This window comes from Palaemon carinicauda, chromosome 4 (genome assembly GCF_036898095.1).
Source record: "Palaemon carinicauda isolate YSFRI2023 chromosome 4, ASM3689809v2, whole genome shotgun sequence".
In the NCBI taxonomy this organism is placed as follows: Eukaryota; Metazoa; Arthropoda; class Malacostraca; order Decapoda; family Palaemonidae; genus Palaemon; species Palaemon carinicauda.
This window is the reverse complement of record NC_090728.1, coordinates 165,703,807-165,716,291: the sequence shown is the minus strand read 5'-3', so window position 1 is coordinate 165,716,291 and position 12,485 is coordinate 165,703,807. Positions and strand designations below refer to the sequence as shown.

General features: G+C 41.6%; 1 protein-coding gene across 5 annotated transcripts in view; it reads left to right on the top strand.

Annotated features, from left to right (window-relative positions):
• Kaz (Katazuke) overlaps positions 1–12,485 on the top strand; it is a 78,446-nt gene that overhangs the window by 21,556 nt on the left and 44,405 nt on the right. For all 5 annotated transcript variants that reach the window (XM_068372664.1, XM_068372667.1, XM_068372665.1 and 2 more), the window contains exons 2-3: positions 4,555–4,605; positions 4,779–4,964. In XM_068372664.1, the coding sequence (XP_068228765.1) occupies positions 4,555–4,605; positions 4,779–4,964 (237 nt within the window). The remainder of the gene's footprint in view (positions 1–4,554; positions 4,606–4,778; positions 4,965–12,485) is intronic.

Sequence of the window (12,485 nt, the reverse complement as noted above, 5' to 3'; positions counted from 1 at the left end):
TCTTAGGGGAGTGGCTGCAGTCTAAGCAACACCTTGGCAAGACTTCTTTCATGTTCCCGCCGACCAAGCTCACTTCGAAAGCGAGCGTTTGGTATGCCACAGGAGAAGCACCAGGCTTGGGAGTACCTGCCTCTGCCCAGGCTGACTTCTCAAGTCTGGTGGACTCGCCTCGGAGAACTGCAATGAGGCGCTCTAAGGTTTGCTGGACCTTCTCAGACCTGGATCACTTACTGAAAGGACTGTTTAGAGCATTTGAGATGTTCAACTTTCTTGACTGGTGCCTGGGGGCCCTCAGCAAGAAGACCTCTCCTGCGGACAAGGATTCTGCCATGCTATTGATGTCCTGCATGGATAAGGCCATTAGGGATGGATCTGGTGAGCTTGCGTCGATGTTTGTATCAGGGGTTTTGAAGAAAAGGGAACAGCTGTGTACCTTCCTTTCTTCCAGCATTACACCTTGCCAAAGGTCACAACTCCTTTTTGCTCCGCTCTCGAAGTTCCTCTTCCCTGAAGAGCTGGTTAAGGACTTGTCTGCTGCCCTGATACAAAAGGACACACACGATCTTGTAGCCTCATCGGCTCGTAAGTCTAAGGTTACTACCTCAGTCCCCAAGACTTATCGCTCACCAGTGGCTGATACCCCTGCTACGAGGTTCATACCGCCCTTTCGTGGTAGAGCCCCCAGCCGAGGAAGCTCCCGTCCAGACTCTTACAGGAGCAAGTCCAGGAAAGGCTCCAGGACATCTAAAGGTAAAAACTGACTCTCCGCATCTCCAGACAGCAGTAGGAGCCAGGCTCAAGATCTTCTGGCGAGCCTGGGAGAAGAGAGGTGCAGACGCCCAGTCTGTCAGTTGGCTGAGGAACGGTTACAGGATTCCATTCTGCCTCAAACCACCTCTGACCACATCACCCATCAACCTCTCTCCCAACTACAAAGAAGAGGACAAGAGGCTAGCATTGCACCAGGAGGTGTCGCTACTTGTGCAGAAGAAGGCAGTGGTTATAGTCCGGGACCATCAATCCCCGGGCTTCTACAACCGTCTCTTTCTTGTGGCCAAGAAGACAGGAGGTTGGAGACCGGTGCTGGACGTCAGCGCGCTCAACGCGTATGTCACCAAGCAGACGTTCACGATGGAGACGACGAAGTCGGTCTTAGCAGCGGTCAGGCAGGAGGACTGGATGGTCTCGTTGGACTTGAAAGATGCCTACTTTCACGTTCCTATTCATCCAGACTCCCAACCTTTCCTGAGATTCGTTTTCGGAAAGGTTGTCTACCAATTCCAAGCCCTGTGTTTTGGCCTAAGCACAGCTCCTATGGTCTTTACTCATCTGATGAGGAATATAGCAAAATTCCTACACTTATCGGACATCAGAGCCTCCCTCTACTTGGACGACTGGCTGTTGAGAGCCTCCACGAGTCGTCGCTGTCTGGAGAATCTCAATTGGACTTTAGACTTAATCAGAGAACTGGGTCTATTAGTCAACATAGAAAAGTCTCAACTCATTCCCTCCCAATCCATTGTGTACCTGGGAATGGAGATTCGGAGTCAGGATTTTCGGGCTTTTCCTTCGGCCCCCAGGATAAGCCAAGCCCTAGAGTGCATCATGAGCATGCTGAAGAGGAGCAGTTGCTCGGTGAGACAGTGGATGAGTCTCACAGGGACCCTTTCATCACTGGCCCTGTTCGTCGAGCTAGGGAGACTCCACCTCCGCCCTCTTCAATTCCATCTTGCAGCTCATTGGGACAAGGGTTCGACTCTCGAAGCAGTCTCTATCCCAATCACCCAAGAGATGAAGACCACTCTCCTGTGGTGGAAGCACAACCTCCTTCTCAGGGAGGGTCTTTCGTTGGCTATTCAGACCCCCAATCTTCGTCTCTTCTCAGATGCATCGGACTCGGGCTGGGGTGCGACCTTGAACGGACGGGAATGCTCGGGAACGTGGAACGAAGAACAGGAATTACTCCACATCAACTGCAAGGAGCTACTAGCGGTCCATTTAGCCCTGTTGAACTTCAAGTCCCTCCTGCTAGGCAAAGTGGTGGAGGTGAACTCAGACAATACCACAGCCTTGGCTTACATCTCCAAGCAAGGAGGGACCCATTCGAGGAGCCTATACGAGATCGCAAGGGACCTCCTCATTTGGTCAAGAGGTCTAAACCTCACTCTGGTCACGAGGTTCATTCAGGGCGATATGAACGTTTCAGCAGATCGCCTAAGCAGAAGGAATCAGGTCATTCCCACGGAATGGACCCTCCACAAGAGTGTGTGCAACAGACTTTGGACCTTGTGGGGTCAACCTACCATAGATCTGTTTGCCACCTCCTTAACCAAGAGACTTCCGCTGTACTGTTCCCCTGTTCCAGACCCTGCAGCAGTTCATGTGGATGCTTTTCTACTGAACTGGTCCCATCTCGACCTGTACGCATTCCCACCGTTCAAGATAATAAACAAAGTTCTGCAGAAATTCCTCTCGCACGAAGGGACACGGCTGACGCTGGTTGCTCCCCTTTGGCCTGCAAGAGAATGGTTCACAGAGGTACTTCAATGGCTAGTCGACATCCCCAGGACTCTACCTCTAAGAGTGGACCTTCTACGTCAACCTCACGTAGACAGGTTGCACCCAAACCTCCACGCTCTTCGGCTGACTGCCTTCAGACTGTCGAAAGATTCGCTAGAGCTAGAGGCTTTTCGAAGGAGGCAGCCAGTGCGATTGCCAGAGCGAGAAGAGTTTCCACTCGTAGAGTCTACCAGTCTAAGTGGGAGGTCTTCCGAAGCTGGTGTAGAGCCAATTCAATATCCTCTACCAATACCTCTGTGACCCAAATAGCTGACTTCCTTCTACATCTTAGGAATGAGAGATCCCTTTCAGCCCCTACGATTAAAGGGTATAGGAGTATGTTGGCTTCAGTTCTCCGCCACAGAGGTTTGGACCTTTCTTCCAACAAGGACCTTCAAGACATTCTTAAGTCTTTTGAGACGTCTAAAGAGCGTCGTCTATCCACTCCAGGCTGGAACCTAGACGTAGTCTTAAGGTTCCTTATGTCACCTAGGTTCGAACCTCTCCAGTCAGCTTCCTTCAAGGACCTTACCCTCAAGACTCTTTTTCTCGTCTGCCTTGCAACAGCTAAGAGAGTCAGTGAGGTTCATGCCTTCAGCAAGAACATTGGTTTCACGACCGAATCTGCAACATGTTCTTTTCAGCTTGGATTCCTAGCAAAGAACGAACTTCCTTCAAGTCCTTGGCCTAGATCGTTTGAAATACCTAGCCTCTCCAACATGGTAGGTAACGAACTAGAGAGAGTTCTTTGCCCTGTCAGAGCTCTCAAATTTTATCTTAAGAGGTCTAAACCTCTTCGAGGACAGTCAGAAGCCTTATGGTGTGCCATCAAGAAACCTTCGAGGCCCATGTCCAAGAATGGGGTTTCATATTATATAAGGCTTCTGATTAGAGAAGCCCACTCTCACTTAAAGGAGGAAGACCTTGCATTGCTGAAGGTAAGGACCCACGAAGTAAGAGCCGTAGCTACTTCGATGGCCTTTAATAAAAACCGTTCTCTGCAGAGCATAATGGATGCAACCTATTGGAGGAGCAAGTCAGTGTTTGCATCATTTTATCTGAAAGATGTCCAGTCTCTTTACGAGAACTGCTACACCCTGGGACCATTCGTAGCAGCGAGTGCAGTAGTAGGTGAGGGCTCAGCCACTACATTCCCTTAATCCCATAACCTTTTTTAACCTTTCTCTTGAATGCTTTTATTGTTGTTTTTATGGTTGTTACGGTAGGCTAAGAAGCCTTCCGCATCCTTTTGATTTGGCGGGTGGTCTATTCATTCTTGAGAAGCGCCTGGGTTAGAGGTTTTGTAGAGGTCCTTTAGTAGGGGTTGCAACCCCATATACTTTGGCACCTTTGGGTTGATTCAGCCTCCAAGAGGAACGCTGCGCTCAGTAAGGAAGACGAACTTAAAAAAGAGGCAGAGTAACGGTTCAATTCGACTTCCTTACCAGGTACTTATTATTTCATTGTTATTTGAGATAACTGTTATATGAAATATGGGATACTTAGCTATCCTTTAATCTTGTACACTGGTTTTCACCCACCCCCCTGGGTGTGAATCAGCTACATGATTATCGGGTAAGTTTAATATTGAAAAATGTTATTTTTATTAGTAAAATAAATTTTTGAATATACTTACCCGATAATCATGATTTAATCGACCCTCCCTTCCTCCCCATAGAGAACCAGTGGACCGAGGAATAATTGAGGAGGTGTCAACAAGAAGTACTTGAGTACCTGGCCACAGGTGGCGCTGGTAAGTACACCCCCTTCTAGTATTGTGATAGCTGGCGTATCCCTCCATAGAATTCTGTCGGGCAACGGAGTTGACAGCTACATGATTATCGGGTAAGTATATTCAAAAATTTATTTTACTAATAAAAATAACATTTTTTAATAAAATATTACATTTGTAACTCCTGGACTGTACAGTACGGTATATGATACTCATTTTAGGGTAAACACAGTAATTTAATTTGAAATTGTTTATGTTTGCAGAGCCTTGTCACCATGGCAGATGTGACTTCCATTGAACACCCCACACTCAAGGTTAGTCAAATGAGCCTTCTCAATTTGTGCCATGTCTAGGTTAGATATACAGTATTGTGTCTTGTAATTGTTTAAAATTAATCATAATGTTTAATATGTAGCAATATTATTTTACAGAAAAGGTTGAATAGCATCTTTTATAAAGTTTTCAACTTTACTGTTTTAAACAACAGGTGCCTTACGATGTCTTAAACAAGAAATTTCGTGTGGCTCAGAAAACTCTTGATAGGGAAGCCTGCCAGGTAACCTCAGCAGTGTCAGAACTGGAGAAAGTTCTCTTCACAGACAACCGAAGTGCCTCTAATATATCATCGCTTCTTGGAGGTGTAGTAGAGAAGCTGACGAATTTCAAGCGAAAGGTAAGATTGTCATTACTTTTGTTATTCATGTTACAGTGAACCCTCGTTTATCGCGGTAGATAGGTTCCAGACGCGGGCGCGATAGGTGAAAATCCGCGAAGTAGTGACATCATATTTACCTATTTATTTAACATGTATATTCGGACTTTTAAAACCTTCCCTTGTACGTAGTACTGTTAACAAACCACCCTTTAATGTACAGAACACTTAATGCATGTACTACAGCACCCTAAACTAAAACAGGCACAAATATTAAAGGCGATTTTATATCATGCGTTTCCTAAACACCTAAAAAGCACGATAAAAAATGGCAACCAATGTTTTGTTTACGTTCATCTCTGATCATAATGAAGAACCAAACTCATTTAGTGTACACATATATGTATAGGTTAGTTTTTGCATCGATTATATTGATTATACAGTACTGTATGTTGATTTTTTTATTACCAATGTTTTAGTTTACGTATTTTTCTTAGGACTTCCAAATGAAATCTTTTTCTTTATGACGCCGCCTGAAACGACGGCGTGTACGCTCAGTAAACAACCACGCTCAGAACAAACAAGGCATTTAACGCGCATGATGATAGTGATAAATAATGATACAGTACATACAATATTTACAGTAAAAGCATTTACAAAATATGTTACCTTACAAATATAAATTATACGGTATTGTACGTAGCAAAGCAGGAAAACAATTTACGAGAGAGAGAGAGAGAGAGAGAGAGAGAGAGAGAGAGAGAGAGAGAGAGAGAGAGAGAGATTGTTTTACGTACGTAAATGTAAATTTTAAACAAAAAAAATATGATAGGTTACAACATGTAGACTTTTAAAACCTTCCCTTTAACTTAATGCATACAGTACGTACATTACTAAACTATAAAACAGGCAGTAAGAATATTAAAGTAAAAAATAAAGATTGTTACTGTACTCACCACGAAAGAAGTTGAAGAAAAACTTGAATGGTGATGGCGATGAATTTGCTGCACAGTAGAAATGATGATGATGAAGCTGATGATGTGTTCTACTGTGCAGTCAATGAGGTGTCTTTTCCTGGGACACCTCTTCAACTTCTTCCTGGGAAACTTCTTCAATTTCTTCCGAAGGCGTACTAGCAGGAGGAACTGGCTCTTTTTTGCGAGGCTGGAAGAACATTGTGATCGGAAGTTGTTGCCGCTGCTTCTTTTTTCGATCCAAGAGCATCCTGTAGGGAGTCATGATGTCATCGACCTTGTTGGAGAATTGCATCGAGCGAACCATATCCTCGTCCCACTCTTGTAACATTTCTTTCGCCTCCTTGATATGGTTGCAGAACTTGGCAAGCCGTTCTAATGTTAAGCCCGTTTCTTCGACATTTTCTTGGGTCTCTTCCTGGGTATCACTCTCTTCCTCACTTGCCGATTTCGTCAGGTCTTCGAGGTCTGCGTCAGTTAGGGGCTGGGAATGGCAGTCCAACAACTCGTCGACGTCTTCAGTCGTCATGTCGCCAAACCCGTCACCTCCAATTATGGCAGCCAACTGCACAGATTTCCGTATTGCAGAGTGTTGGATTTCCGACGGAGTAAATCCCTTGTCGTCGTAAACAATATCGGGCCACAACTTCTTCCAGCTCGCATTCACGGTTGCAGGTTTCATCTCTTGAAGTGCCTTCTGAATATTCTGCAGGCACGTGGCTATGGTGTACTGCCGCCAGTACGCCTTCAAGTTGAAATCTTCATCCTCGTCATCTTGGGCAGCATCCACACACGCAACGAGGTCCGCCAAGGTATTCTTCGTGTAGAGAGCCTTGAACGCCCTGATAACCCCCTGGTCCATCGGTTGAATTAATGACGTGGTGTTGGGTGGCAGGAACTCAACCTGAATGCCCTCATGCGACAGGTCAGTTGCGTGTCCACCAGCGTTATCCATAAGGAGAAGGATCTTGAATGGCAAGCCCTTCTCTAAGAGATATTTGCTGACTTGCGGGATAAAACACTGGTGGAACCAGTTGGAGGTCAGCATCTTCGTAATCCATGCTTTTTGATTATGCATCCAGTACACGGGAAGGAGATTCTTATTTTTATTTTTCAAAGCGCGAGGATTTTTCGACTTATAAATAAGCCCCGGCTTTAACAAAAATCCAGCAGCATTGCCACACATCACGAGGGTAACGCGATCCTTGAATGCCTTAAAGCCAGAGGCTTTGGCTTCCTCTTTGAACAGGAAAGTTCGCGACGGCATTCTCTTCCAAAACAAACCAGTCTCATCCATATTAAAGACTTGTTCCGGCTTGTATCCACCTTCGGCGATAATATTCTTGAACGTCTGGTTCACGTAAGTTTCAGCAGCGGCAGTGTCAGCGGAAGCAGACTCCCCATGCAGGGAAACGCTTTTCAGGGCGAAGCGTTTCTGAAACTTCGCGAACCATCCTTTGCTTGCGGAAAAACGTTTCTGAGGCTGGGAATCAGTGGATGTCCCTGGTTGAGGATCATCTGCATCATCATCATCTTCAGCATGGTTGCCGTCGTCGTCTTTAGGTTCCTTTGCAGCAAAATTCTCATATAAACTCAAAGCCTTTGTTTGGATGGTGTTCGTATCCAACGCTATGTTCTTCTTCCGGCAGTCGGCAATCCACACAGCTAAAGCACCTTCCATGCGTACGATCGTTTTATTACGCGTTGTAACGACTCGCTTCGCTGATCTGCTAAAGGTGATTGCAGCCGTCTTTCTAATGTTTGCCTCGTCCTTTTTGATATAGCGAACGGTGGATTCGTTGATGCCAAAATGGCGGCCGGCGGCCGCGTAACTTCTACCATCTTTTAACATGTCGAGAAGCGTAACCTTCTCAGCTATCGTCATCATCCTTCGGTGGCGTTTAGGCTCACTACCAGCCTTAAGAGAAGCAGAACGCTTGGGAGCCATTACAGTAGGATTTACGTACAGTACTGTAACAAAAAGTTCAACTTAAAAAGGTCGCACACAGCACAGATTAAACTTCACAAACTTAAGAACGTCTACTCAGCGATACGCGGTAAGAGAAAGTGAACGATCCAGCCCCGCGAGAACTTTGATGCTGCGGGTAGAAGATGCGGGCAAAACACCAATCACAGGCTAGATAACAAAACTTGAGTTCTGATTCGTCATCTATCAGCGCTTGAACCAATCACAACCCGTCTTACAGTACTATGATGCGTTGGTTACTCATAGAAGATGCCCCGCGCATACTGAACGTACGTAGATTAAGTACAATACCGTAATAATAATAAATAATGATAATAATACTGTACAGTAATAATAATAATAATAATGATAATAATAACAATAATAATTTTATTAACAACAACAACAATAATAATAATAATAACAATAATAATAAAAATTTACGTACGCTATTTTACGCTCTCTCTCTCTCTCTCTCTCTCTCTCTCTCTCTCTCTCTCTCGTACGCTTATTCGAAATGTGATTTTTGCAACAAAGAATATTATTGGATGCAGTACTGTACTACGTACGTATACATACAAAAGATTCATGGAAAAGAAGCACATCCATTACAGTACACACCATTCTAATATGGTATGACTGCATCTGATTTGCGTTTCATGTTCGATTTAATTTTACTACGTACTGAATTATCGTATGATCACATTCTCTTTTCGTGTTTTATTTCTTTCTGTGCTGAATTATATATCATATGTAATGCAATGAACAATCAGTAAGAGCAGATATTACTAATTACAGTATTAATGGAATTACAGGTAACAAAATATCGTATTTGGGGGTCTTCAGATTTCGCGGTATTTTCGAATTTTCCGGAAAATCCGCGATATGTATATATATATGGGTTATGGGAAAACCCCGCGAAGTGGTGAATCCGCGATTGTCGAATCGCGAAGTAGCGAGGGTTCACTGTATAGCAATGAAGAATGTCTGCATGTATGTATAGTTTTCTCCTAGTTAGTATTAAGTATTATTGATCTTATACTGCTGTGCAGTATTATTATTCAACTTAACTAAGTCTGAACATCTGGGTTTGATATTTCCATCATTAAATCTTATATGACTTCATCGTTCCTAGATATTTTCTGTACTTCACTGTCATCATTTAAAATAAGTTGCACCCATCAAAGGGGTACGCTCGTTCAAAGTATTCACTCTACATGGGGACTATTTACTATTTATAAAATAAAATTTTGAATATTTAAAAGATTTTTTCTTTTGCATGATTATGAGGTGGAAAATGTTTTTATGTTAAAACAGTTCCAAATAACATTTTTGTTTGTTCTAGTGTTCTTGTCCTTTTGATATAGGAGATCACTTTGACTCAAAGATAGCATCTGATAGATTTAGATTCTGTTTCAATATGAGGAAACTAAGAAGTTACCAAATAGTCTCATCATCAGAGAGCACTCGCTTTTATTTTGGTTATTTTGTTATTGGATATCTTTTTTTGTGCAACCTTCCCTGGCTAATAGTATTACCATTTAACCAGGAGGATTAGGGATGTGTTGTTTGGTGTTGTGTTTTGTGTTCTTTAGAAACAAAGTGAAGAGTGGAGATACAAAAGTTCTATGGCAAAAACAAATGATGTGGCCAGTTTATGTCATGGCCTTCCATGGATCCTAAGTCTCTGTTGTGTGATGTTCATTCCGTTATCATTGGCCTCCTTCCCAGTGGTGCAAGTTGAAGATCTCTCATCCATTCTCCTAGAAATTTTTTCCCACGGTGTTGCTTAGGAAGCTCTGCTTTCTTCCTCTTACTGCCCTTAACTAGCAATGCTGGCTTTCTCCTACTGACTTCCTGAGCCTTCTGAACCAGGTGCTAATAAACACAGATGGTTGGAAACTGTGATGACTGCTCTCTGGGATGTTCTTCTCCTATGAGAGAGAAGTATTTGTTGAACTCTTTGTGAAGGATTTAATCTGCCGCCTCCTCTGATCGAACAGTTAGATGACTTAATACTGTGAAGTGGAGTCTGAGATTCCTTCTGAATTAGGGAACCTGTGCTGTTTCAGTGGGATAAATCAGGATACATCATTAAAATTTATTCTAAGTGGTACCTGTTTGCTATCCTCTGGTCTGCTCACAACCTACAATGATAATTACATTCCTGCAAATACACAGAATATAAACAAGTTAAGGATATAGAGGAACATAAGTTTGTTATATGAAATACGGTACTTAGACATTTTTAACACAAACACTGCTCTTTTGAACATAATAGTGTACTAGAAATGAAGTTGTAAACTGTATTTTACCCAGCATTTCCATATAGCATTTAGTAACCCTTAAACTTAAACATTCACTGAAATAAAAAATAGAATAAAAATTATCACATTTCACATACTTTACATATACCTGTACAGTACAGTATACTCAGATTACTTCAAATCAAACGTATAAGACATTCTATGACAAGAATATTTGTGCATATTACATTTATCAAAATCACAGTACTGTACTCTCTTATATGAACTCACAGCATATTGCACACGTCATACAAAATTATAATAAATAATTCCTGAAATATTTTTATTTACATATCAACATGAACATATATAGGATACTGCTTTGTATTATCTCACATGATCTTTCAAGTAAATGGAGGATTTTCTTACTTTGGTAGACCTTTTAACATTAATGTCACCTGGTGTAGGTATACCTGCTACTGTACAATCATCACGATTTAGACTTGTTCTTTATTGTTCTTGACTTAATTCTGTAGTCTCAGTTGAACTTGCCATTATCATTGCTGTCATGAAAATTAGTTTCAAAACAGGATTCTTTTTAATCATTCCAAAATTCAAATGTATTCCTTTCATTTTCAAAATTATTTTTTCAATATTTAACTTAGCCGGTGATTATATAAGCTGCAACTCTGTTGCTCGACAGAAAACTCTACGTTAAAAATCCGCCAGCGATCGCTATGCAGGTAGGGGGTGTACTTCAACAGCGCCATCTGTCGTGCAGGTACTCAGTACTCAATGTAAACAAAGAACTCAATTTTCTCTCTGTCGGGCTACCGGCAAGACCTACTAATTCGCTGTTGCTAACTGGATTTGTTTTCACAACTATTTGGCGAAGTACACTATTCTAGTTTTGAGCTTTCGCTATGCAAGTGTTTTATCTTCATCTCAAAACTTGAACTCGTTTTGGATAGATTTAATTATGGTGACAAAGAGAGTATGGACTTTCTTTCACTTTTAAATGGCCGACCCTTCCCTTAGACGGAAGTGTGTTTAGGTTTTTAGTAATTATCTTATCACGTTATAGATCTATATATTTTATATTTTATATCTCTCCGCCCTTATTAGGCCTCTTCGATTAACTTTCCATTTATTATAAACATATAAAAATAAATTTTAATGTTTTGTTTATATGCGACCTTTCCTGATAGTAGGCGGTCCTAACTTGGAACCGAAGTTAATCAACGTTGAGCCCTTTATATCGTAATTAGCTTTTAAAGAATTTAAAACGTTTTAAATGTAATATTTTATGAAAGAATTTCTTTGATAGTCTTCGTACTGTTTTCAAAGATGAACTAACGTTTAGTTATTTATGCTACGCAGTTGTTGACGTTCAGGACGTTCAACATGCGCTCTATCGTTACGATAGAGAGAGAGTGTATCACGGTTTCACTTTGCAGTAAGAGTAAATCAATTCTGACGTTTTGTTCATTCTTTCTTAGCTTTAATGTTTTAAATTCTAATTTAAAGGAACTTTTTATTTGAAAAACCTTTCAGTTTTTTCCTTTAGTCAAATAACATGTTTTTTTTCAATATTAAACTTAGCCGGTGATCATATAGCTGTCAGCTCTGCTGCCCGACAGAAAAACCTAAGGACAAAATACGCCAGCGATCGCTATACAGGTGGGGGTGTACATCAACTGCGCCATCTGTCGAGCAGGTACTCAAGTACTCCATGTCAACACAGAACCAATTTTCTCTCTGTCGTGCCACTGGCAAGACCTACTAAATACGCTGTTACTAACTGGATTTGTTTTCACAACTATTTGGTGAAGTACACTATTCTAGTTTTGAGCTTTCGCTATGCAGGGGTTTTATCTTCATCTCAAAACTTGAACTCGTTTTGGATAGATTTAATTATGGTGACAAAGAGAGTATGGACTCTCTTTCACTTTTAAATGGCCGACCCTTCCCTTAGACGGAAGTGTGTTTAGGTTTTTAGTAATTTTGCTTAACACGTTATAGATTTATATATTTTATATCTCTCCGCCTTTATTAGGCCTCTTCGATTAACTTTCCATTTATTATAAACATATAAAAATAAATTTTTATGTTTTGTTTATATGCGACCTTTCCTAATAGTAGGCGGTCCTAACTTGGAACCGAAGTTAATCAACGTTGAGCCCGTTATATCGTATTTAGCCTTTAAAGAATTTAAAACTTTTTCAATTTAATGTTTTATGAAAGAATTTCTTTGACAGTCTCGTACTGTTTTCAAAGATGAACTAACGTTTAGTTTTTTAGACTACGCAGTTGTTGACGTTCAGGACGTTCAACATGCACTCTATCGTTACGATAG